Here is a 26,101-nt window from a genome sequence, read left to right as displayed (position 1 = left end):
GGACCAAATATACCATTCCAGCAAGTGAAGGTGTTAATCTGAAGCCTGACATATAAACAGGCGCTCAATGATTGTTTGTTGAATAAATGAACACATCAACGACTGAGTGGTGAACGTCGCTGTTAATCCTATAACAAAAAACCTTGGTGTGCTCGCTACAAAAGACCATGTTTTATTGTACTTGAAACTTCAAATCTTAGAAATGAAATTATGTGATAGACATATCATCATCAGCGAGGATTAAATGACCTCAACAAAATTACAAGACAGGGAAAATAAAGTCTCATTTGTCAGTTGGTTTCTTCTGGCAGTAGAAGGCTGCCCTTAAACTCAGGAGGCTCATATTTTTTCATTGACAGAGATTTGATGTTGGCAACGCACTGCCATAGTTTTAGGCTTGGATTAGAATGTCCCCACATTTAACGTTTCCCTCCTGTTCCTGGCCAAGAACTTGCATATGAGAACCAGACAAGAGGCACCAGCAGTGAAAAACAAACGCAATGCCTTCTGGGCTCAGAAGGAAAAAAGGTACAAGTCAGTGGTTCTTAAATTCTGCTACACTTTAAAATCACTAGGGAGCTTTTGGAACACCTGGGTGACTCAGTAAGTTAAGAGTCCGACTCTTGCTTTCAGCTCAAGTCATGATCTCACAGTTTAATGAATTCAAGCCCCAAGTTAGGCTCCGTGCTATCAGCACAGAGCCTGCTTGGAATTCTCTCTCTCTCTCTCTCTCTCTCTCTCTCCCTCTCTGACCCTCCCCTGCTCATACTGTCTCTGTCTCTCTCAAAATAAATAAATAAAATAACAATAATAATAATAATAATAATAATGATAATAATAAAATAACTGGGAGCTTTTTGAAACCCAGTACCCACATAATTAAATTGGTAATTCTATAAATTACCAATTAAGATAGAATCTTGAAGCCTGGAACTCAGGCATCAGCATTTTTTTAAACCTCGGGGATTCTAGCATGTAACATGTTAATTCTGCCTATAGACCCTCTTCAGCTACTGTTTTTTCAGGAATTGGGATAATCTCATTAAAAAGATGGGGTGACTGGGTGGCTCAGTCAGTTAGGCTCTGACTCTTGATTTCAGCTTAGGTCATGATTTCACAGTTCATGGAATCAAGCCCCACATGGGGCTCTGACCTGACAGCGTGGAGCCTGCTTGGGATCCTCTCTCTCTCTCTCTCTCTCTCTCTCCCTCTCTCTCTCTCCCTCTCTCTCTCTCCCTCTCTGCCCTCCTCCACTCACATGCATGACATGCACACTCTCTCTCTCAAAAAAAAAAAAAGGAACCTGACAGTCCCATTCGCAACTGCGTTAGCTAACTTTCATATGACCAAAGGATTCAGTGGTGTCTTTTGTTCAGTGAGTTACAGTCCCTGTTTTGTCACAGAGACATTAAAGTTAAAATTAATGAAATGTGATTTTCAAATTGAAAAACTGTCCAAATAGGCTTAGTAAACATAAAAATTAAATTATGTGTGGTAAATCCTAGTGGTAACTATCACTTCTTGCTTTCAAAAGTTTAGATAGATTTTCTTATTGAGATAAAGTTCACATAAAAATTTCCATTTTAACCATTTAAAAGTAGGTTTTAATGTATTCACAGTGTTGAGTAACCGTCACCACTATCAATTCAAGACCGTTTCCATCCCCTTTCGACATGAAACCCTGAACCCATGAGTAGTCACTTCCAATCTCCCTCTTATTTCCTGACAGCTACTAATCTGCCTTCTGTCTCTATGAATTTGCCTATTCTAGATATTTCTATAAATGGAGTAATATAATGTGTGCCCTTTTGTGTCTGGCTTCATTCATGTAACAAAATGTTTTCAAAGTTTGATCCATGTTGTAGCATGTTATCAGCACTTTATTCCTTTTTATGGCTAAATGATATTCTATTATATGTTTATACCATATTTTATCTTCTCAATAACTGCCAGACATTTGGGTTGCTCCTACTTTTTATTTTTAAGACTAATGCTACTATGAACATATTTGTACAGGTTTATCTGTGAGCATATGTTTTCATTTCTGTTGGGTTTATACCTAGAAGTAGAATTGCTGGGTCATATGATAACTGCTAAACTGTTTTTCCATGATAGCTGTACTATTTTACATGCCATCCAGAGGCTCCAACTGCTCCAGTTAATCATCCTGCTTTTTATTTTAATTATTTTATTATATTATCTTTAATACTTGGTAATACATATTATAATATAATATATTATATTATTGTTATATCATCTATTTTATAATATATAATTTCTATTATAAGTATATTTGTAATATATATATTTAAATATATTTGATTATATAATTATTTGATAGTTATCTAGGATGTCCCTTACCTTAACCAAACAGAAAATAAATTTTATTGAATATAGGACTAATTATTTCTTAGACATCTCAAAACCATGCTATATGGAATTTTTTTTTAAATAATGAAACCATGGCAATTCTTTGTCCTGAGTTAGCTCTGCAGGGCAGTCAGTGTGTGTCTTTGAGGTGATATTCCTCTTTGTGCCTTCCAGTAGGCCACACTGTTGCAACTTGGGGCTGCTGTAGCTGCCTTGGCACATCTCCCTCTCCAGCCAGAGGAAAGAAAACACCAAGGAAATAAGTGCCCCTGGTCATTCCACCCAAAAAGCCCTGTTAGTTTTAAGAGAATTGATAAAATCTAGGGAGAAGAGAGAAAAATTTTAAATTAGCTAGAGAAGTATATGATCACTCTGTCTAAGACTATTAAATGAAATAATGTGAAAACACTAAGGAAGCTAAATGCACCAGATACGTGCTATTACAGAGAAAGGAAAGAGGAGAAAGATGACTGATTAACCCCCCTGAGTGTTGAAAACCAGGATTAATTATGTTCCATCGTAAGTATTTAAGAAGGGAAGTAAATTCAATATATTTTACAAAGAAAGTATTCCATGAAAACTAAATAAGGCAACATATAGTAAGTTTTGGTAAAAAGATAAGTGCTTAAGTGCTAGTAGTAGTAGGTGACACTGCCATCCCCACGAGCTGTCTATGTAGACTGAGTGCAGGTCAATTTCCTGGCAGACCACATGTACTATAAACACTTTTCCAAGATACTAACAACTTGACATTCAGTTCAGCTGACTTGACACTCATCCTAAAGTAACTGGACATGTTCACTAAGCCTTTATTTTAGTCAGCCCTATAATTTTTTAATGCACCAGGAATCCATTTTTTAAGGTGTACTAGAGTTTAATTTAAAATAGAAAGAAAGAGACGAACATCTCAGGAAAGAACTTGTGAACTCTTATTTTCAACTCTAAACCAGTAAGTACCTAAGCAGAAGATTTTTACAGCTGTGCTTTCCTCAGTTCCTCAGAGAACCATAAAGGAAAGCAGTTATGAAGGTGAATTCCTTACATTCAGTATTGTCCAATATGAAATACTTTATTAAATTTTTTTGCCAATTTCTACCATTAATTTAAAGCCTTTTGTGCCAATAGCCTCCTCAAGCTCAGTTTTTGTGGTTTCATAACTACTTGGCAAATACATAGGTTAAAAAAAATCCTACCAGTTTTTTTGTACTGTGCTCTCTGACATTATGTTATCTATAAAGTAGTTCAGTTACTTTTGACAATAGAGATCAAGCAGGAAGTTGACAGATTTCTTTTACCATATTGTGACCCGCAACCATCAAGAACATGACCTTCAGTGAAAGGGAGTGTGTATATGGAGGAATCACTGATTTCCTGAAGCTCTTCAGATAGAAGAGCACTTTGCAAATGACAGAAGTACTTTGGAGAAAGATATGTGGCCTCAAAGCAGAGCTTCAAAAGGGAGGACCCCACAAGCTGGGAGGGGATGTTTAGTCCTCTCAATCTGTTTACAAGCACTGTGCAGAACCCAGTACCCCTCAGTACAGAACCTTGTCCCCAGGAAGCCCCAGCAAATACTTACAGGCTGGATTCCTCTACAAACAAATGAAACAGAAAACTTTAAAAATACGATTCAACCACCCAGCTCATTCCATTAAGAGTGGCTTTGGCAGAGAGTTGAAATAGTTGGAGGGACTCTTTGTGACAGAACCAGGACTCTCCAAACTCCAATTCAGCCCTCTTCTGCTTTAATGGGCTTTTTCTGAAATGATCATTGCCAAGAAGCTGATAACGCTTGTGCCAGATTCCAGAATACCCAGATCACTAGAGAAAAGCATCACAGAACAGTCTCAATGTTCCAGAGATCCTGTTGGGCCAGCCCCCAGGGCCTGCTGAACTGCCCGTAATTCTCCTCCCTGCATGAGCTTCTTCATAGACTCACAGCATTGTCTTTTAACTGCTTCTCAAGAAAACACAGAAAAAGACTGTGCTTGGGTTTTCTTTCTACTTTAATAATAATATGTAATAATAGGGGAACATCCTCCAGTTATCTAAAACTCAGACTTTGATAGTTAGAACCATCTAGAAGATAACACAGAAAACCACCCCTAAGCAGTGACAGAAATCACTGTCGTGATATAACCACATATACTTCAGATGTGTCAGCTAACACTAGTGGACTTATAGTTACATGTAAAATGCAGGATTTCAGACCTAGAATTTCAGACCTAGAAGGATGCTCATCCTTTGCTTTTCCTGGGTAACAACAGTTAACAAACCATAAACTGACCATCACAGCCGACTGCGAGGATGGAAATAATAACGACAGCACGTATATGATGATGACTCTAAGCAGAGCTCAGCTCAACAAAAAGGAACCAGAAGGCATTTGGTCCAATGTGTGTCATGCTTTTCTCTCATTATAATATTTCCTCTTTCATGATGTGGTCCAGTGGATGTTCTACATTTCAGGGCAGATGGCCTGCTGACTGCCTTCCAGTCCACAGCCCAGAGCTCTCTGAAGACAATTGTCCTTTCCCACCAACCTTCCCCTCCTCTTCTTCCCTTTCCTCTAACACCCAAGCAGACTTTGGGAACTGGCATGTGATTTCCTTTGTTTTTGTTTTTTTTTGTCATGAATAGAGGATAGAAAAGCGTGTCTGGTGAGGGAGAGCAAGAACACAAGCCTACTTCAGGGTGTAACTCTGCTTGACATTTTCACTCTGAATACTGTCAGGAAGATCATCTCCCCCCAGGGAGAAAGCCACTGGGCAGTGAAAAGGGGAGCCAACCGTGGCCAGCCCAGCTGGTCTGACTGGCAGATTCAGCCACGGTCACTGTCAACAGTGATGTGCTGCAACCAGAGGTGCCTGCAGACCCCTCTGACACTGTCCTATCATTGCAGTTTGAATGCATTGCCCTTCAATCAACATTTAAAGACTTGAATTTGGTGAAACCCTCTTCAAGCTTTCTAAACAATAACTGCAGTGGGAATACCAGTTTAACTTCTTAATAACTCCCATTACCATTTTATAGTCCATCAGAAATTTAGGCAGGATTAGCATTTAGACATGTACCATTTGCACATCTATGTAAAATATCTCTTGGTTCTCCAGTGCTCATCATGAAGCATTATTTTACTCTTCTGAGGTGATAATTAATAGTCATATCTTTCCCACACCCTCCTGTATGAGGCCCATGGGGGTTTACACCAAGTGTCACTCTTTTTCATTTTTAAGCTCTACACCCAGTGTGGGGCTTGCAGTCACCCCAAGATGAAGGACTGCATGCTCGACCAACTGAACCAGCCAGGTGCCCAAACCAGGTGTTATTCTTGATACAAAGCTCTGCTAGAACTGATCAGAGAAGCTAATAATGTAGAAAGCCAACTTTTCAGTGCTGACTTATACCTTGATTTCTCTCCATGACTCTCAGCCTGTGCCACACATTGCAAACACATGGAGAACTTTTAAAACTTGTGATAACCAGGCTGCACCCCAGACAAACTGACTCAAGTATCTGGGAGTAGGCCAAGGCATCAGTATTTGCTAAGGCTCCCCTGTTGATTCCAATGTGCAATTACAATTAGGAAACGCTGCTCTTACGGCTTGCCAGGTACTGATTTCTGAGAACTGAATTAAGAGCACATCTGAGCTTGTCATTTTTCCCTTCTGGGAATTTTTTGAGAAGCCAGAGAAAATTGTCTAACAAAGAGAGCCTCTTTTTTTTTTTTTTTTTTTTTTGGCTGGTCCTGACGTTAGGCCTAAAATCACACACACCTGTATTTTAATCTCCCCTCTGACTCCTACAGCAGTATAAACACGGGCACCTCACTTCTCTAAACTCTAGTTTTTCACCCATTTCATATGGTTATAATGCCCACCTTCTGGAATTATTGTTAGTATTAAAGAAGACAATATATATAAAGTATTCAACGTGATATAAGATGGAAGATGACTTATGTAACATGGTAATTATAACCAAAATAAACATGGTGTTGCAAGTCCAAATCCACATTTTCAAAATGAAAGCTCCAAAGAGAAAATAAAAATGAATACCAAATCTGTTGTCAGGATTTTGAGTGCTGATCAGTGTTAGTACTAACACTTCTTCAAAATGTGGGACCACTTGACTTAGAACACTCAATTTTTCTAGTAAAGGCCAAAGGTAGACTCTCTTGTCAAGTGCAGTATTCTTTACAAGGATACCATACATTGAACTACACTGTCTTTACATTTAGGCTTAAAAAAAACATGAAAGAGCAGGAATTATTACTAGTTCAAAATTATTGTTTGTGGCTCATTAGAGAGGACCTGAGAATGTATAAAGAGCCATTAGTTGTCTTTATAGTAAAATGTAAAATAAGCTTCTGGGGGGTCTGGGGGGAGGTCAGTCAGTTAAGCATCTGACTCTTGATTTCCACTCAGGTCATGATCCCATGGCTCATGAGTTTGAGCCTCACTCCAGCTTCATGCTGACAGTGCAGAACCTGTTTGAGATTCTCTCTCTCCCACCCTCTCTCTCTGCTCCTGCCCAGCACACCTGTCTATGTACTTTCTCTCTCTCTCTCTTCTCTCTCTCAGTATAAACAAATAAACTTAAAAAAAAAGAGGCAGGCTTCTACTAGGATTGTCAGACATAATCAGAGAGGTGCTTATTTTAACTCTAGGCCAGTACCTCTGAGATTTGGAAAACCTCAGCATGACACTAAGGAGCAGAACATCAGAAATGCTAGCTATCTTCAGCCACAGTAAAAGCAGGAAGCAACAGAGAAGGAGCTAAGCAGCCAGCTACACTACAGTTCTTCTTGCCTCCAACAAGGAAATTACATACATACCATAAGACATTCCATTTGCTATGAAAAGTGGCTTATTCCAATGTTGAACACTTTGAAATTCTAATATAGTGGATTCATTTATTCTGTATAAACAGCATTCAGCTAATATTATTCCCTACCCTTCCTCCAATTGACCCATCAGTTGGGACCTCTGTTTCTCAGTCTCTCACAAGGCTACTGTCATAGTGCCAGCCAGGGCTGTGGTCTCATCTGGAAGACCAGACTGGGGAAGGATCAGCTTCCATTCTTGCTTCTGTGATTGCTGGTAGGATTCAGTTTTTCAAGGGTTGTTAGACTATGGGCCTGATTTTCTTGCTAGTTATTGGCCAGAGGCCACTCTCAGTCCTTTTTCATGTGGTTCTCACCAACATGGCAGCTTGCTTCATCAAAACCAAGAAGAATGAAAGTCTGCTGTGATGGAAGTCACAGTTGTTATAGCCTAATCACGGATATGACATCCCCTCAATGCTGCCATATTCTGTAGATGAGATTAGCAAATTATTCAAGGATATGAAATACATAAGCTGGTAAATGACAAGAAGCAGGGATCATTAGGGCCATTGAGAATTTGTCCTCTCTACAGCACTTAACAGCACATACCCAGGAAGGAAGGAAGGAAGGAAGGAAGGAAGGAAGGAAGGAAGGAAGGAAGGAAGGAAGGAAGGAAGGGACAAAGAGGGAGAGAGAAAGAAAAAAGAAAGAGAGAGAGAAAAAGAGAGAGAGAGAGAGAGGAGAAAGGAAAAGAACCAAGGAAGGAAGAAAGGAAGGGAGAGAGAGAGAAGAAAGAAGGAAGGAAGGAAGGAAGGAAGGAAGGAAGGAAGGAAGGAAGGAAGGAAGGAAGGAAGGAAAGAAGGAAGGAAGGAGGAAAAGAAAGGAGGAAGGTATGGAAAGGGACAGCAAAAAATACACACACAAAAAGACAAGTTAAAAATAGCTTTGCTGCACTAGATCTGTATCTGAGGGCCTGTGTAGGCACATGCTTCATCACATTAGCACCACAACCAGAAATCTTCTATTTCTTATTTATAATGAGAAGATAATATGGGGCTTTCTATACATCTGGAGTTAAAAGGAAACAGAATAAACAAGAGTACTATGTTTAAGTAAGAAAAATGTGTTTCAAACTAATTTTTTTAAGTGTTTTCCTCCCCTGTTGGCAAAGATTTTTTTTTTCCTTTCTGTTTCAAGTTTTTGAGTTGGGTTTACTACTCTTGCCATGATGTGGCAGCCTTATTGCACAAGGAATAGAAGAATCTGAGTGGTGTTTCCTTTTAGTGTTCTCTGGTTGTTTCAAATGCCAAAAATATGTTTTGGTTGTGCACATTATTATTAGTGGTGATATATGTCATTTATTGTAAAAATGATGTTGTAAAGTAACCTTGGATCTCAGCCCTTCCAGCCTCTCTGTTGAGGAGCTTGAGGCCCAAGCATCTTGGAAAGAACAGGGCTAAATAGTATCAGAACCAGGAGGGGCCTCTGAGTGGCTCAGTTGGTTAAGCATCTGACTTTGGCTCAGGTCATGATCTCGCAGTTTGTGGGTTTGAACCCCACATTGGTCTCTGTGCTGACAGCTCAGAGCCTAGAGGCTGTTTCAGATTTTGTGTCTCCCTCTTCCCCTTCCCTGCTTGTGCTCTGTCTCTCTGTCTTAAAAATAAATAAGCATTTAAAAAAATGCTATCAGAGGCAGGACTAGAACTCGGATCTCTCACTTTGCAACCCAGCACATTTCCTCTTCTTACCTTCTATGCAGAGGAGTAGTCAGAATATGCAGTACACTTCTCACACCTGCAGGCATTAAAAATTATGGTGGCTTAAATCTGTTTTACTAATTACTTATTTTCTGGAAGGATCTGAAAATACCCTTTTCAGTGCTTCAGCTAATAGATACTCTACTGTATAATAGGTGCTTACCTAACAAAACACACACCTTTTTCACTATATTCATCTGTAGCAGATCTCACAGGCTCCTACACTTCAGTGCTCTCAGGGGGGCTCATAAATGCTGGCCACCTAGAGAGGGCTGACCATCTGTCCTTGGTACCAAGCACATCCCATCCCCATGCCCCAAAACTCTTGTGAATCCCTTAGGTAATACAGGAAAGGGAATAGTTCTTACAGCAGAATAACCATGGAATTTTATTTTATTAAGAAAGACATTCAGCCACCCCTACCATGTGTTCTCAGGGCAAAGGACATATCTGCAACTCAGGATTTCTTGAAGATTCAATTGCTTATGGCCAGACTATTTGGGGCACCAGATGTTCAAAACCAAGGTCACATTTCCCAGCCTGAGCTTCTTTACTGCATTCATGTGGGTGTAGGTGGAAGGAGAATGGGGCCTCCATTTCCCAACCCCTTATCTCTTTACCCTGCTCATTTTTCTACATGGGATTCCCCCCTCCCCCAGCCCCCACTGGAAGGGAAAATCCATAAAGGCCAGAATGTTAGCAGTGCTGTTTCGCGCTTTACTCTTGGAAGAGAACATGGCACAAAGTAGATGTTTAGTAAGTGTTTGTTGAGTGGATGGCTGAACAATGGATTTGTTTAGAAGGTTTATAACATCCCATTCATTATGATGTTGACAAAAGAAAAAAAGGAGGCATGTTCTGGTTCAGAACACCAGATATGAACCTGGAACTTGGAATCAGGAATTTTTATGTGTTTGGTTGCATGCTATTTATTTTTAAAGTATGTTTTAACGTGTTTATAAAGATACTTAAAATTGAGAGCCTCCGTATTGCCCAGGGACAAGAGCTTTAGATCAGAGAACAAATATATTTAGTTTACAGTCTAATTGAAGTAGAACCATATAAGGAGGAGAAAAAAGAAAAACAAAACTTGACCATCTCCAAAATGGCCATGGAAGTCAGAGAACAATGAGAATTGATCTACAAAAATCGTTTTTGCCTTGGATTTGTCTGCTGCAGATTTCATAGATGCAGAGGAGTTTGGGCTAATATCCTAACACTTGGGGGCAATCATCACTTCCCAAACTAGAATTGACACATACATATGCATGAATTTTTTAGTCATCATCTATTTAATGCATATACTGGCTGAATCTTTTAAAAGAATGCAAACCTAAGTGGCTTTTTATCAAACAATCCATAGAAAGAGGAAAGGCCCTGTAGTGGACGCTGTGGTCCCACGCTACATCCCTTTGTCCCACCTGACATCAGTGCGTCCATCTGTGGTGGACGGTCACTATTGTGCACATTGCCAGGACACTTCAGTGCCTGCCCAGGCTTCTCCCAAGTCAGGCAGGATCTTCAGCCTACGTACAGGTGCATGAGTACTTCCAGGGTAGGGAGGTGGTGGATAAACAGCCCAGCCTCCCATTCTTCTCTAAGACACACCCTCCAGCTTCTCAGAGGGTCCACGGGGGGAGCTGGGCCCTAGCTGGTCACTATAGTAACCATCCCTTCCCACTCCTCCTTGCTCTCACTTCCTGTCCTGGGGTCACCTTGCAAATAAACCTTCTCGCTAGCTCTGGCTTCTTAAACAGGCCCTAAAAATTAATGCTTGAAATAAAGACAAAACCATTGCCAGAATCAAGAGCTGACAGAGAAATAACTAGCAGGCAACAAGCTCTGGAACTGTGACCCAGGAAAAGACTGTTTCTGGAAGAAGTGGTTCTTCATTACCACTTTAAATATGTGTTTTATCAGGACCAGACACTGCCCTCCTGATTGCATGCTTTGCCTTTTCTGTTTACTCTGCAGATTCTTCTGAGAAGCCTAAGTTCACCAAGTGCCGTTCACCTGAACTAGAGACTTTTTCCTGCCACTGGACAGATGGCGTTCATCACGGTTTAAAGAGCCCAGGATCCATACAGCTGTTCTATATTAGAAGGTACAGCCTCATGCCTTTCCGACTTTTCCCTCCATGGATTTTCTGATGAGAGTATGCTGAATTGCATGCAATGGTAGAAATGGAAATGATTTAGTTGATGGTGTAAATGCATTCATTTATTCAAAAAATACTAATTAAGCCCATTCTATGTGTTTGGTACTATTTAAGGCACTGAAGACATAGCACTGATTACAAAAAATGGTAAAGACCCTAGACTTGTGGGCTTTGTTTCTGATCGGAGAAGACAGACAATAAAAAATTTAAAAATAAACATCAGCTGGAAATATGGGTTATTAAAAAAAATAAAAGCCAGAAAGAGGATAAAAAGTGTCCACATTGCATATGAGTACATACATGTGCATGAGAGTGTCTGAGGGTGAGTATGTGAAAGCGAGTGAGCATATGGATGAGTGCATGAAAGTGTAGATGCAAGTGTGAATATGCATGAGTGTGTGTGCAAGAGGGTGAGTAGGTGACTAATGTTCATGTAAGGATGTATGAAAGTGGGTGCGTGGATGTGTGTGAATGTATAAATGTATGTGAGAGAGTATGTGAAAGTGGATAAGTGTGAATGTATGCATGTGCGTGTGTGTGTAGGGAGCTTGGTGCTACTTTAGATGAGGAGGTCACAGTAGGCCTTGCTGGCGTGGTGTGTTATAACAGGCGTAAGTGAAGTGAGAAAGGCCACGTGAAAATCTGGAGGGAAACTGTTCAGGCTGAGGAAGTTGCATGTGCAAAGGCCCTGAGGCTGACCTGCTTGAGGAAAGCAGGAGGCCAGCAAGGATGGCACAAACTGAAACATAGGGACATGATGTTTGAAGATGTCAGAAGGTTAGCCAGAGCAAGACTGTGCCAAGCCTTGCTGGCCATGGCTGGGCTTTGAATATGACTTTATCTGTGGTGGGCTTTTACAAGAGATCTATGTTTTAAAAGACTCAACTTGGTTTCTATGTAAAAAATAGACTATGTTCCTGTTAAATTAGGTATACTCAGTAAGGAACTGTATTACTTTTCAGTTCCATTTTGACTGGTTGTCTTGCAAAATAACAGAAGGAGAGTGAAACAAAGGTTTCTCAGTACAAGAGAGGTAGTTTATTTCTGATGCCACCTACCCCCACAGAGGAGTGGGGAAAGGGAGGCAAGATGCAGTGAGCGCTTAAGGGTATGGGCTCAGGGCAGACACACCCACACTCAGCCTGGCTCTGGCGCCTGTTTGCAGCTCAGTCCCCTCATTTGCAAAGCAGAGATCATAGACCTGGTCTCATGGCCTCTTATGAGGATTTTACTAGATAAGACATGAAGCACACTTAGCACAGTGCTTGGCACACCGCATGTACTCAGCAAGTGGTAGCTGCTATTAGTGTTGATGATACAGTCATCATTTAAAATAATAATGATACAGAAATCCAACTCCTGAGCTACCAAATTTACTTTTGATTCTTTACTATTAGTGATTATTGGTATGTTCTAAGACCATTTTTAGTGCAAACTGGGTACTCAATTTACAAATAGATAGTTTGAGTTAACAACCTGTACCTGCCTTCCCCACTTCCCAGGAGTGAGAGCAGTCTCCTGGTTGTACCCACAGAGATGGCCCGGTTGGGCGCCAGATGCACTTTTTCTCTCTTATGGCTGACCCTACAGAGACATGGGGGCCAAAGGCTAAGCTGATTTGTGTGAATACAATCAGACAGGAAGCGTATATGTTTGGTAACACTCTTGAACACCCATTGAATTGACTGTTAAATGAAGAGAGATTTTGGAGATACAGTTCTTCTGTTTTGCAACTGAGAGCCAACTGAATGAAAACAAAACAAGGTATTTGTGCAGGCACAATGAGCTAACCTGGGTAGTGAAATAGCAGAGTCGGGCTCATTTTATGAAAATGGGTTATTATCACCCTAATAGTCTCCAAATCTTAACTTGAGCAAAAAGATAACCCAAAAGGTAGAAAGCCCTCACAAATATATATCTGTTCCTTACCCTCTTCTGTCAGAGTCACAAGTCTTTGCTTCCAGGCGTCCTCTGCACACACTAGACCTCTCAGCACCCCGTTCCACACCCTGGCTCTGTGCTGACGGAGATGCCACAGAGTGTGACCAGGCGGAGGGAAATCTGAACATGTTGTTAAGTTACCCTAATGGAGTTTGATATCCCAAGGGAAAAAATTGTCACACCCTCAACCTCGTGATCAGAGCCAACCCACACTTGGAAAACCAGTATTTTATGTTTTCTATACAAAATTGTAATTATTTTGAACATTTAGCCAAAACAGCATAAGCCCCTGCCCGGTTTATCCAGGAAAGGCAGGATCGGAGGGCCTAGAGCATCAGGCCCAGACCACGGCAGCCCGTACACAGATGTGTTAGATTCCCGTGGGCCCCCTTGCACAGAGAGAACTGTTCAAATGCACTTTCTGACCCTTGTCGTTGTTTCTTAGAATGCAGTTCCCAGGCAGCTTCTGGCAGTATAGAACCATGACCCCTCTTCCCCGACACACGCAGTGTAACAGGATGTCATCCGGAGCTGGAGCAAGGGGGAGTAGGAAGGGGCAAAGAAGGGTCCCATGTGCTGGGGTTTCAGTTTACCAGCCGGGCCTCGGTAACTAAAGCACAAAGGAGCCTAAACATGTCAGGCCATCAACAGGATGGGCCCAGAGGCAGCCACATGCTTGGCTGGCCCTGCTCCAGACCAGGTGACCTGGCGGGAGGTGGGGGGGTCTCTGGGATGAAGGTGGTACCAGGTCTAGTCCGGAGCTAGGAGAGGACCCCACCTCAATGCAAATCACAGGCCGCACCAGGAGGCTCCAGGGAACTTGTCGGAGATGCTGTGCTCTCAGCTCCTTGCCTGCAGACACCTTAGTTCTGAAGAAAGTGGGCAAGCGTGAAGGCTCAGTCCCTGAGGCTGTATCCCAGGCCTCTGCCATCCCCACACTCACCCCCTCCATGAATTATTCTAGCCTTTTAAAAGAAAGTTGATCTTCCAGGCAAGGTTGCAGGGGAGATTAGAAGGGAGAAAGGGCACTGTTACTTTTTTATTTTCCTACAGAAAAGGTTGAATTTTAATCCTGAAACAATCTGTATGTACTGAAAATAGTTGTTCTTAGAACATAAATGATGTTTTATTTTTAGGATTTTTCTTCCAGCTGCTAGATGGAAAAGCATTTGGATAGAAAGCATTTCTTCTGCTCTTTATTCTGATTTTTACTGATGGTCTCATTGTACAGCTTTCCTTCTATTTCACAGGATGGACTAGGAACAAGCCCGGGGCACTTAACTCTGAGGGGTATGACCAGGGAAGAGTAGTTTCCATAAATTGGCTTTGGTCGCCTGCATAGACATTCAACCCCGGGGAAAGCAGGCAACAGAGCCTCTGTTTTGTGAGTCCATTTGTTTTTGGGAGGTTTTTTTTTCCATCTAAATTTAAGAGCTTAAAACAGAAGTTTTAAATATTTATTTAAAAGAAAATTCAACTTTGGTTAAAGATGGGGAGGGCATTAGGAGTCATGTTTTGACCTAGCTGTTTTTGATCCATCATGCTTAAGATAAGTGCTTTAAGTTGTTTGCTCTGTGGAAGACATGGATTTGGAATAATCTAAACACAGTTTTTTCATATAGTCCCCATGGGGACATGTCACAAGTTGAGAAACAATAAAACACACAGAGCTAAACTCCCCACTACAGTCTGGACCGGCTAGGCACTGTTCTATGTCTTTACAACATTTTAATGCTAACTTTTATACTATCAACTATGCTAAATACATTTTATATCTATATTGTTAAATAAGAGCCTAATTTCTCTGGACAATCTTGCTAAACCATCCATTGAATACACTTTTATTTAGTGTGACAGTTAAGGGAAAATAAACCATACTGTAGGTCAATGACTCACCTAGCCCTAACATTTTAAATCCATTTCCTATTATTCTAAACATACACACACATGCACACACACACACACACACATATACACACAAATGTATACATACACATATACATATGTACATACACATATATACACATATACACACATTCACACACATACATACATTATACACACACACACACACACACACACACACACACACCACTCACACTTCCCATCAGGGATGAATCTCCCTCTCATCCAAGAGTCTGAAACTTTTAAGAATCTCAGCCAGTGCCACTTTGGCAGCCCGTATACTAAAATTGGAACGATACAGAGAAGAATCTCAGCCAGAATTTAAGAAACAGTTCACTGGCCATGTTATTCCCAAGTTCCTTCCAACAGCTGATGAGCACCTCTCTCAAGGACCCCCTCATACTACACATAGACCAGCCTGAGAAACAGCTGTAAAGAAGGAAGTATGTGTTGTCTCCCTCGTCCCTTCCTTCCAGTCCCTGCCTTCCCCACAGCCTTGTCGCTCCCTGCTACTCAGCACCTGTCCCTGAGAAGGATTCTCACAGACCCCCACTGTCTGGCCTTCCAGCCCCAAGTACCTCAGCCTAGACAAGGTCATTCACACCTTCTTCACACTCAGCCACAGACTACCAGGCTTTATGTCTCCTTGACTTATAAACCTTCTTCTCAGCTGACACCTCATGAATGATAAACAAATAATGAATTACTCCACCCAAGTAGCAATTCTAATTTAAGAAAAGTTGTCCCATTTTTTCTGTTGCCTCCTATTTCCCTCATCACACTCATGCCCATACTCAATGACTTTGTCTACTCTGTTCCCTCCTTCTGTTCCCTGTTGCCATGTATTTGCTGGAAACACTACCTCCATCTAGAAGCCTTCTTCTAAACTCATAGCACTATTTGTGAGCACAAACCCACACTGCTTTGTAATACAGCCTTTTAGCCATCCCTCTGAGGCAGGAGTCATTCCTTAGACACACGTGCATCCCCTTAAAGTCCAGCACAGTGTTTTATATATAATCACTGCTTATTAAATATGAATAGAATAAATACAGGAGTCCAAAAAAAAAGTACTCAGATGGTAATTTCTGCATCTTCTTCTAGCCTGAAGGGAGGAATGAAATCGTATTCATCATTATGTCCACACGGCGCTAGTGCTGGATGTAACGCGTCTGTAGTACTTGTACTGTAGTTTTCCAAAGATGGTTTGCTGAACTCATTCAGTCAGTCAGACAGATGGGACTCTGGAGAGCCGTGTCACGTCATGTCATAGCACATGGTTGCTGTGTTCTTGCCATGGTGGCCTTGAGTCTGGGCAATCCTTGGTTGCTCTGCGGTTTTGTTCAGATCCTCACAGCAGCTGACCAGGGAAACTCCTTTCCAAAACCCTGCTTCTTTCCACAGTGAACTTCCCAGCACCTTTTTTCCATCCAGCTCGCACCCCCTGCCAATGTTTTCTAAGTAATGGGTAAATGATGCTTTCTGTAGAGTAGGACGGAGGTGAATAAATGTATGGTGGAGTGTAAATACAGAGATGTGGCTTCTCTGACTCCTTCAGTACCTTCCATCTTTCCTTCATGATTTGTTGTGTATGTCTGTCTGTTTTTATTGGATCCAAGATATAGAAAAATATGAATTTGTTTTCATAGAGAAGGCACAAAAAGGAACAGAGAGGCAAACATGTGGATTCGGTGGAGCCCATTATTGTTTCCATTTTTTCATCTTACAAGTACACATTCACTCTAATTAGAAAATAGGGAAAAAATTGCTTTCTAGGTTTGGAAAATTTTTTAAATTTCTGTGTTCATGACCTTTTGTCTCTTTTATGGGTGGGAAATAAAAGGCTAGGACTCCCATGTTTCATATGTCACCTGGATGCCCAGCATCCAGTGTTCCCGTGGCTCTTCATATACTTACAGAAAAAACCAGGAGTATGGGAACAAGTTCAAGACATCAGGGAAACTCACCCAAGCATAAGACAGGCTTCAGGAGATGGATACAGGGTATAGTGATTCTGAGTAGGGTGGAAATTTTCTACCTCAGTGCCACCCAAATCTCAGTGTCACTCATTCTGGAGAACAGGTCTCCACATTATGTCCCCCCAGGAGTTGGGGAAGTACTCAAGTCCAAAGAGCCACTGTATTATGGGAATCTTTACAGTTTGGGGGATGACCCTCTGTAATATGCTAATAAAGGGACATTTTAAACCTCCCTAAGCCTCAGAACCCTCATCTCTAAAATGCAGATATAATAAAGTACCTCACCACAAATTACTTAATTTAGGAGCTGGCACATCGGATGCAGTTAATGAACAGATGCTTTTACGACAGTCCACGTCCCAAATGGCCTCCTCTCTGTCTGCAGACACTGTGGATGACGTCCACAGACGGGGTACTTCTTGGAAACGGTGCTGCTAAAATACCTGCTTTTAAAATATTTGTGTCCCAGTTTACTGAATCTGACTGTCAGGTCCTTAACTTTGACTAAAACTATGGTATGATGTTTGGAACAATTCATGCTCTTTTACCCTCCATTTCAGGAGCACTCAAGAGTGGACTCAAGAATGGAAAGAATGCCCGGATTATGTCTCTGCTGGAGAAAACAGCTGTTACTTTAATTCATCTTATACTTCCATTTGGATACCCTACTGTATCAGGCTAACCAGCAACGGTGGTACAGTGGATCAAAAGTGTTTCTCTGTTGAGGAAATAGGTAAATCGCAGGTTTGTGTTTTATTTGACATGGCTTTAGATTTAATAAGCAGGGAAGCCTCAGTGTCCAAGTGTGTTCAAATTGGAAGAGTTTGTCATTGTAATCTAAGTGAATGGAGGTCTGCTTTACAAGGCACGAGGTCAGCCAGTGAATAAGAGAGAGAAGAGGGGGTCGGCCAGGGGGGGGGGGTACTTAAGCTGGCTCTAACATACAATGACCTGGAAGTAAATGTTGTCAAGAAAAGAATTGGAGCCTTCCAGAGTCTTTTCCTTGAAGAGGTCTTTAAAGCTGAATTGGGTTCATGGGTGCTACCACAAGAGACAAAGTCAGCATACTCCCACGATTCCTTCTTTCCCAATTATCAATATGATGATTATATTCAGATCTGAAATATGTTGACCTTTGATCCCTGTCATCGCTATAATCAAAGCCTAGATTTTCTTTATCACAGGGCATAATAATTCTGGAACTTTCTATTTACAAAACAGCCCAAAATCAGTTTAAGGACATGTTTATAAGACCTCAAGACAAACACTGGAGATAATCAGCTCAGCGAACTAAATGAAAGATCTAGATAGATTATCCCTTGCCTATCACATGGACACAAGGGGAAACGAAACAAAACAAAACAAACAACTATAATTGGAATATTTATGTTTATACTATAATAGTGTAAACAGCACGATATAAAGAACCAAAGAAGGACTTTGAGTAGCTGACATTGGTGCCTCAGAATCTATCCACAAAGGCTCATTTGTTATAGAAGTTTCTCAGAGCTTCTCTGAGACGTGCTGTTCTTACAAGCTTGTATGTGGTTTCCCAGGCATCAGCAGACTGGAAGAGGCTAAGGGAATGTGGGTAGAAGCTGGAGGCATAAACAACTAAATCTGATAGCCTGTCAGGGAGAAGAACAAGCAGAAAAGAGAACTGCCTAACTTGGAGAGACTATTCAGCATATGCCCCAATATCAATAGGTGTAGCTATTGATACAATAAGTAGTAGTAAGAATATTGGGTCAAGACCCATGTTCCAATCCTGTGCCTTCCAATAGCTAGCCCCATCCAGCATGCTCCAAACACTGTGCTGGGTGTGGTGGCTGCAGAACGAGCAAAATATGGTCATGTAGGAGAGTCAGATGTGTTAAATAACCGCAGTACTGTGTCGTAGAAGCTGGACTTAAGGTGTGTGGAGAGCATAGTAAGCTGAGGTAGTGGCCAAAGGTATAAATGATTGACTGGGCCTGAGGGATGAGAACGGGCAGCCCAGAAATGGTGGCATTCCACTTACTTCTTAAAGCAGCATTGGGAGTTTCCAGGCATACAAGCTGCACTGTGTCTTCCAATAACTGCAAATTTCCAAACGTGACACAGCACAGAATGTGGAAGGACTCAGGAGGCCTAACTGCCTCAGGTAGGCAGGCCTGACTGATCAGCCAAGAGAAATCATAAGTGTTCTTATGTACCCCACAAAGGAATTTAGACTGTATCTTACTGCCAAGAGGTGCATTTAAAGATAAATTTAAGACGGAAAATGACCTGGGGATAGTAATAGCTAACTAACACTTACAAAGCCCTTACCTATGGGTCGGGTATAATAACCATGTGAGATAGATTCTATTATAATCCCCATTTTACAGGTGATGAAACTGAGGCTCAGAGCCTTTAAAGGCTAACTCAAGGTCAAACAGCTATTAGGCATAGCTAAGATCTGAACCTATGCAGCATAGCTCCAGAGTCCATGCTCCTAATCTCCAAGTTACACAGTGCCACCTCACATTCCAAATGTCTCAGGGAAATTCGTCCTGCAGTGGAGAGGGTAGATTGGAGATAAAGGTTAGAAGACTTTGTGGTAATCAAGTAGAAGATGATGACAGGTATTACAACCATAGCAGGGAGAAAGGGAGCTGAGATGGGAAGACAGCAAGGAACAAGGTGAGCTTGATAGATCTTAAGATGACACCCGCAGGCCTCAGCTTCCTCATGTATTACAAGAATATTCTACTACCTCACAAGGCTTGCCTTTGGATTTAAAGTACTGTATTATTAGACATTTGTTGTTCACTCATTCAGCAAATATTGATTGAGTCTTTTAATTGGGCAAGTACATTTCTAGGTGCTAGGAGAAGAAAACGTCTGCCCTCGTGGGATCTGATCCCAGTGAGGGTGGAAAGAGACAAGGCTAAGAAGAAAAATAACATAGGGAAGGAGAAGAGGAATGCAGGAGAAGTTTCAATTTTAATAGACTTATCAGAGCTGCCTTTGCTGGGTAAAGAAAAAACATGGGGGCTCCTGGGTGGCTCGGTCAGCTAAGCGGCCAACTTCGGCTCAGGCCATGATCTCACAGTTCATGAGTTTGAGCCCTGCTGTCAGCTCTGAGCCTGAAGCCTGCTTCAGATTCTGTGTCTCCCTCTCTCTCTGTCCTCCCCTGCTCATGCTCTGTCTCTCTGTCTCTCAAAAATAAACAAATGTTAAAAAAGAGAGAGAGAGAAAAAGAAAAAATGAGAGAACAGTGTGTCCATCTGAGGTAAAGGACACTTCAACAAGAGGGCACAGCTAGGGTAAAGCTCCTACGGTGGGAGCTTGCCTTTGTTCACTTGAGGAGCAGCGTGGTGGGGAGGGAGCTGCCACAGGGTGAGCCAGGAGGGGCATGCAGCAGGCCACATCTGAGGGCCTGAGAGGCAAAGCTACAGTGCCCTTGAAGCCCTTGAATGACTTTGGCTTTCCCTTGGAGTGAGATAGGAAGGCTTTGGAGAGTTGTGTATGAGTGATACACTCTAACTCAAATGTGAAAATACTGAGACAAGTGTGTTGAGGGCTGTATTGAGAATAGACTGAAGGAGGACCAAGACCGGGGACCGGGGCGCCTGGGTGGCTCAGTCTGTTAAGTATCTGACTCCTAATTTCAGCTCAGGTCATGATCTCACGTTTGTGAGATCAAGCTCCATATCAGGCTCTGTGCTATTAGCTTGGGATTTTCTCTCTCCCTCTCTCTCTCTGTCTCTCCCCTGCACTTGCTCTCTCGCTCTTTTTCTCACTCAAAAAGTAAGATAATTTTTTAAATGAGGGCAATGACAACAGGAGGAGACCATTTAGGAGGCTAATGTGCAACATGGGCAAAAAACCGTAATGGCAGGGCTGGGCTGTAGAGATGCAAGTGGTGAGCAGTGGTCGGGCTCCAGGACTGTCTTGAAAGTACAGCTGACAGAATGTGGGGCTGGTAAGAGAGGGATGAGTCCAGGAAGAGCTCAACTAACTTCATCCTGAGTGACTGGAGGAATGGAGGCACCACTGACAGAAAGAGAAAGTGACAGGAGAGCACATTTTGGGGAGAGGATCAGGGCTGCCTAAGGATACATTCGGCCTCAGGTGCTTTTCCAACATCTCGAAGGACCGGTTGAGTACCACACCTGGAAGCATGTATGGAGGAAAGGGAGAGGTTATTATTATGCTCATAACAGTGATATGAGATGGCTCAAAAAGGACTGTTTCCGGGTGCCTGGGTGACTCAGTTGGTTAAGCCTCCGACTTTGGCTCAGGTCATGATCTCACAATTTGTGAGTTCAAGCCCTGCCAACAGGCTCTGTGATGACAGCTCAGAGCCTAGAGCCTGCTTTAGCTTCTCTTTCTGCCCCTCCCTGCCTCCCCTATTCCTGCTTTCTCTCTCTCTCTCTCTCTCTCAAAATATAAACATTAAAAAAAATTAAGACCATGTTCCATATCTTCTATTTAAAGTAGAAAAGATGAAACATGAGTATTAAGTTGAAATTTTTCCATAAAAAATATTTTTATATTTTGGTCTCTTAAAATGTTAGGCTTTGGCTATCAGAACTCCTCAGTCCCCAACAAATCCAGAAGAGAGAAGCATTACTGTCATTACTGTAGCCATATGTTGCTCATGCTATGTTGCAAATCTCTCCAATTTAACTTCTAAAATGTGGTCCTTATTAGTCAAATTTGGATTCCCTAATTTTTCAGAGTTGTGTCCATTCTATGGGAGGCCAATATCATTCTCCTTGTTTTGTCTGTTTTGACTCTGGTTGAATGCAAGAGCTTCCCCTCTTAATTCTGCTGTTTTGGTCGTGATCTCTCCTCTTTCATCCTTGATTTTATTTATTTGGGTCCTTTCCTTTTTCTTTTTGATCAAACTGGCTAGTGGTTTAGCAATTTTGTTAATTCTTTCAAAGAACCAGCTTCTGGTTTTATTGATCTGTTCTCGGGGTGGGGATGGGATTGTTTTTGTTTTTTGTTTCAATAGCATTGATTTCTGCTCTAATCTTTATTATTTCCTGTCTTCTGCTGGTTTGGAGTTTTATTTACTGTTCTTTTTCCAGCTCTTTGAGGTATAAGGTTAGGTTGTGTATCTGAGACTTTTCTTCCTTCTTTATAAGGCCTGGATTGCTGTGTACTTCCTTCTTATGACCGCCTTTGCTGCATCCCAGGAGTTTTGGGTTGTGGTGTTATCATTTTCATTGGCTTCCATGCACTTTTTAATTTCCTCCTTAATTTCTTGGTTAGCCCATTCATTCTTGAGTAGGATGGTCTTTAATCTCCAAGTGTTTGTTATCTTTCCACATTTTTTCTTGTGGTTGATTTCGAGTTTCATAGCATTGTGCCAAGAGCTTCCCCTCTTGACCACCAGATTTTACTACCCAGTTATTACATGTATTACATATAAGTAGAGCATATATTTGTAGACCTATCTGTGGTCAACTCCCAGGACCCAGACTTTGCAACACTCCAGGTACCCTCCTACAAACAGTAGAAAAGAAAGTAAATTTTTCTCTGTATCTGCAAGTGATTTTTGAAAACCTCACTACTGAGACATGAAGTGCAATAATTTATTGGAAATGATCTAGATATGTTCGTAGATATATTTAGATATGTTCATAGCTTTGGAATCCATATTTCGCTTCATCAGTCTTTGGGAAATTGTACTTTTTGCGGTCCTAATAAGCAGAATACAGCTGATTTACCAGAGAATGTACAATATGTCCGTAGAAACCAAGCAAAACACTATTTGAGATTGTTCACATGCAGTTGTGTAAAAGACGGAAAACGCTGACTCATCACCATTTGAGAGTAGAGTGCAATGCCTTCCTTCCTATGTCTGAAAAAAATCATGACATGTGGCCAGGAAGACAACAAACTAAGGAGCATGTGCTGAGTGTTTGGAAGGATTGTTCAGGTAGCCTTGCTGCAGGTAATAAGCAATTTGGAATAAAAAAGATTTTTTGATCCCTAGTTCCAAAACAGTTACATATTTAAATGCTGTAGGTCTTTCTAAGTCTGTACCTTCAGTTTTGCTTTATAATAAATTCCTTTGCCAAAATCCCAAAGCATTAATCCTATCAGGGCTAAAAGAAATGTAAGACATGGACTGATCCTCAAGAAAAGTTTTAGATCAGCTTTTAGACTTGAAAAGGAATTTTGTATAGGGGTTTTCTTCAACATTAAAAATAGATAATACTCAAGTCAAAATAATGGTACCCCCTTATACAATGAGTATAATAAGAATATTGGAAGAATTAGGAGTGGGTACAATAAAAATTCATAAAGTAATGGGTCTCATCAGAAGAAAGGACTCCATTAATAGCAAGCTGTACCTGTGTGTGTTTCTCTGTGCACTAACTCTCTGTTGACACTCACAGTGCAACCAGATCCACCCATTGGCCTCAACTGGACTTTACTGAACATCAGCTTAACAGGGATTCATGCAGATATCCAGGTGAGATGGGAACCACCACCCAATGCAGATGTTCAGAAGGGATGGATAGTCCTGGAGTATGAACTGCAATACAAAGAAGTAAATGAGTCCCAGTGGAAAATGGTAAGACATCATGATGTATCACACTGAAAAACACTTTGGCTTCTCTTCTGTTTATACCAACAACACCTCTTTCATTTATGATTGGACTCCCTTTTGATTTAATATCACATGCCCATGCTGTATACTCCGTATTTTCTTAGTTGAGGAAAACAGATATCATCTATAAAATATCATCTTGGAATTCTGTCCCACAGCAGATACTGACATGGAGCTTATACAGAAGCCTATGGAAAGAAAGGAAAACTATTTTCCCAGTCATCTTCAATGTTCAGTTTAACTTTAGAACAAAACATATACTCAAGCTTCTTAAGCTGTCTTTGTGGATGTGGCTAAACATGAGAAAAGTTATGATCAAGCCCAAGAGTGAGCTCTGGCTACATATTCTCCCATGATTTTAGTTGCTACTTCTCACAAGCCCCCTCTCCCTTTAATTTAGTTCTTAAGTTACTCCAGGAGGGAAATAGACGAAGGGAATTTGTGCCCTAGAGATTTCAGAAGGATGTTTCCCTACATACCTCAGGGGAAAACAAGCTGAGACTAGGCGAGTAGCATGTGGTGGTTGACCTCTGAACTCCTTCTTATCTCCTTGACAAATCCATGGGAACTGGGCACTTAGATAAATTCCACATGGCACACAACAAGAAGAAAAGCAGGATTATCTTGCTGCTCCCAGTATAACTAATTCTAAATCAGTCTAACCACAGCCACAGCCCTGGCCAAGCCCAGTGGTTTCTCGCCCGTCATCGGGTCATGCCCAGTGGCCTGACAGATTCATTCCCAAAATTTTGAGACACCAGGCCTTGTCCATTCCGTGTTCTGCTGAAAAAGAAGCCAATTTTGTCATTAAAGTTAAGTTTGGAGCAGCTGTGAACAGTTAAATACTGGGCTTTGAGGTACAGTTTTCAGAATCATTTTAATTTAAATATCCATTCCATTAACTCGGTGCAAAAAAGCCGATTGGATGCGGAGTCAAATAAGACTTTCTAAATCCAAGTTTCGGTCAAACATTTACTCCGCAGCCAGATAATGAAATAACTACGCTGCACAAGTCACTGCACTCTGTACTCCAAAGTCGAAGCTCAACTGACCGAGCCATACAGGCGCCCCTGATAACATAGCTTTTAATATTCTGTGTGACACATTGAAGTACACATAACACACTGTGCGCTGAGCTCCCCATGGTTGTCTTACTAAAGCAAAGTTGCTAGCCGAGTCAGCTACTTTTTGCATGGAAATCCATTTTTGCTGAAAGAACAACTGATAAACCAACAGACGGTTTTTCACAGGGGCATTGGCAAGTATTTGGCAAACGTTTCGTGGAAAAGAACGAAGTGTGTTTATCAGTTCAAGAAAAACAGTGGACAGTAATTTTTACCAATGATATTTGAGCTTTCAAAGGAAAATTAGAATTTCAGGAAAATTAGAATTTCAGGAAAATTGCATCTGCACCAGTCAGCCTGATAGCTTTCCCAATCTTTGAAGACTTTCCTCATGCCATCAATGGTGATATTAGCAAAAGTGATTTTTTATACTATATAATAAAATGTGTGAGCATTTAGAACATTTGCATAACTTAATGAACCAGCATTTTCCAAATGACTAATACATGATGTAACCAAAATCATGCATGGGGAGATGATCCATTTTAAGTGCTAGATGGAAAGGTAGATTTTCATGGTAGCAAGGGAGGAAAGATTCACTGATACAGTTTCAGATTCCACACTGCAACCAACCTTGAAGGGACTACCATATGTTACTATCCTAGTTGTAGTCCTCTCTGACTGGATTGATGCAACATCCAAGCAGATCTTATGCTCTGATGTTTGATGCGTCTCATCCATTCTTCACATTGGAGCCAGAGGGATCATTCTAAAACTATCCCTCGCTTAACATTCTTTTAATAGACACTCAAAAAATGCACTTAAAATCCACTTTTTACTCATATGATTCTGTGAATTTTGAAAAATCCATAGGGCTTTGTCATTACCACCACAATCAGGATACAGAACAACTTATCATAACCTTCAAAAAATTTCCTCATGCTGGCCCTTTGAAGTCAAATCCTCCCAAAACCCTAATCTTTGGCAACTGCTGATCTGCTCATCTCTGTAGTTTTGCCTTTTCCAGGAAGTCATAAAAATGGAATTTGTATATAATAGGTAACCTTTTGATTATGGCTTATTTCACTCCTCATAATACATATGAGATTCATTCATTTTGCTGAGTGTAACATTCCTTTTTATTGCTGAGAATATTTCAGTGTACTGTAAAACTGCTCACTTTATTTCACATGATGGTTGTGAGTATTTTAAAAAAATCCATTTGGTGGAAGCTAGTTGAAAAATAGAAAGTACTAGATTAATGTCAACACATGAGGGCACTTAGCACAGTGGTTCTGCCCTGACCTCATCCCTGTGTTCCACACGTGTACATCCAAATGCCTCCTGGACATATCCACTGGGACACCTCATTGGCATTTCAAAAAAAACATGTCAAACTTTCTCCTACCTTCCCAGTCTCCCCCTCTCAGTAAATGACAACATGTCCATATTAAATTTAAACCAGAATATTATCCTGACATCTATCTGTATCTTACTCTTATTCCTT

At 41.2% G+C, this 26,101-nt stretch overlaps 1 protein-coding gene across 2 annotated transcripts in view; it reads left to right on the top strand.

Moving 5' to 3' along the window:
• The window catches only part of GHR (growth hormone receptor), a 261,841-nt gene that overhangs the window by 219,837 nt on the left and 15,903 nt on the right, over positions 1 to 26,101 (top strand). For both annotated transcript variants that reach the window (XM_029940943.1, XM_029940942.1), the window contains 3 exons: positions 10,927 to 11,056; positions 17,496 to 17,668; positions 23,316 to 23,494. In XM_029940943.1, the coding sequence (XP_029796803.1) occupies positions 10,927 to 11,056; positions 17,496 to 17,668; positions 23,316 to 23,494 (482 nt within the window). The remainder of the gene's footprint in view (positions 1 to 10,926; positions 11,057 to 17,495; positions 17,669 to 23,315; positions 23,495 to 26,101) is intronic.

This window comes from Suricata suricatta, chromosome 6 (genome assembly GCF_006229205.1).
Source record: "Suricata suricatta isolate VVHF042 chromosome 6, meerkat_22Aug2017_6uvM2_HiC, whole genome shotgun sequence".
In the NCBI taxonomy this organism is placed as follows: domain Eukaryota; kingdom Metazoa; phylum Chordata; class Mammalia; order Carnivora; family Herpestidae; genus Suricata; species Suricata suricatta.
Note: the sequence above shows the minus strand (reverse complement) of the source record. Positions and strands in the feature narration are given on the sequence as shown.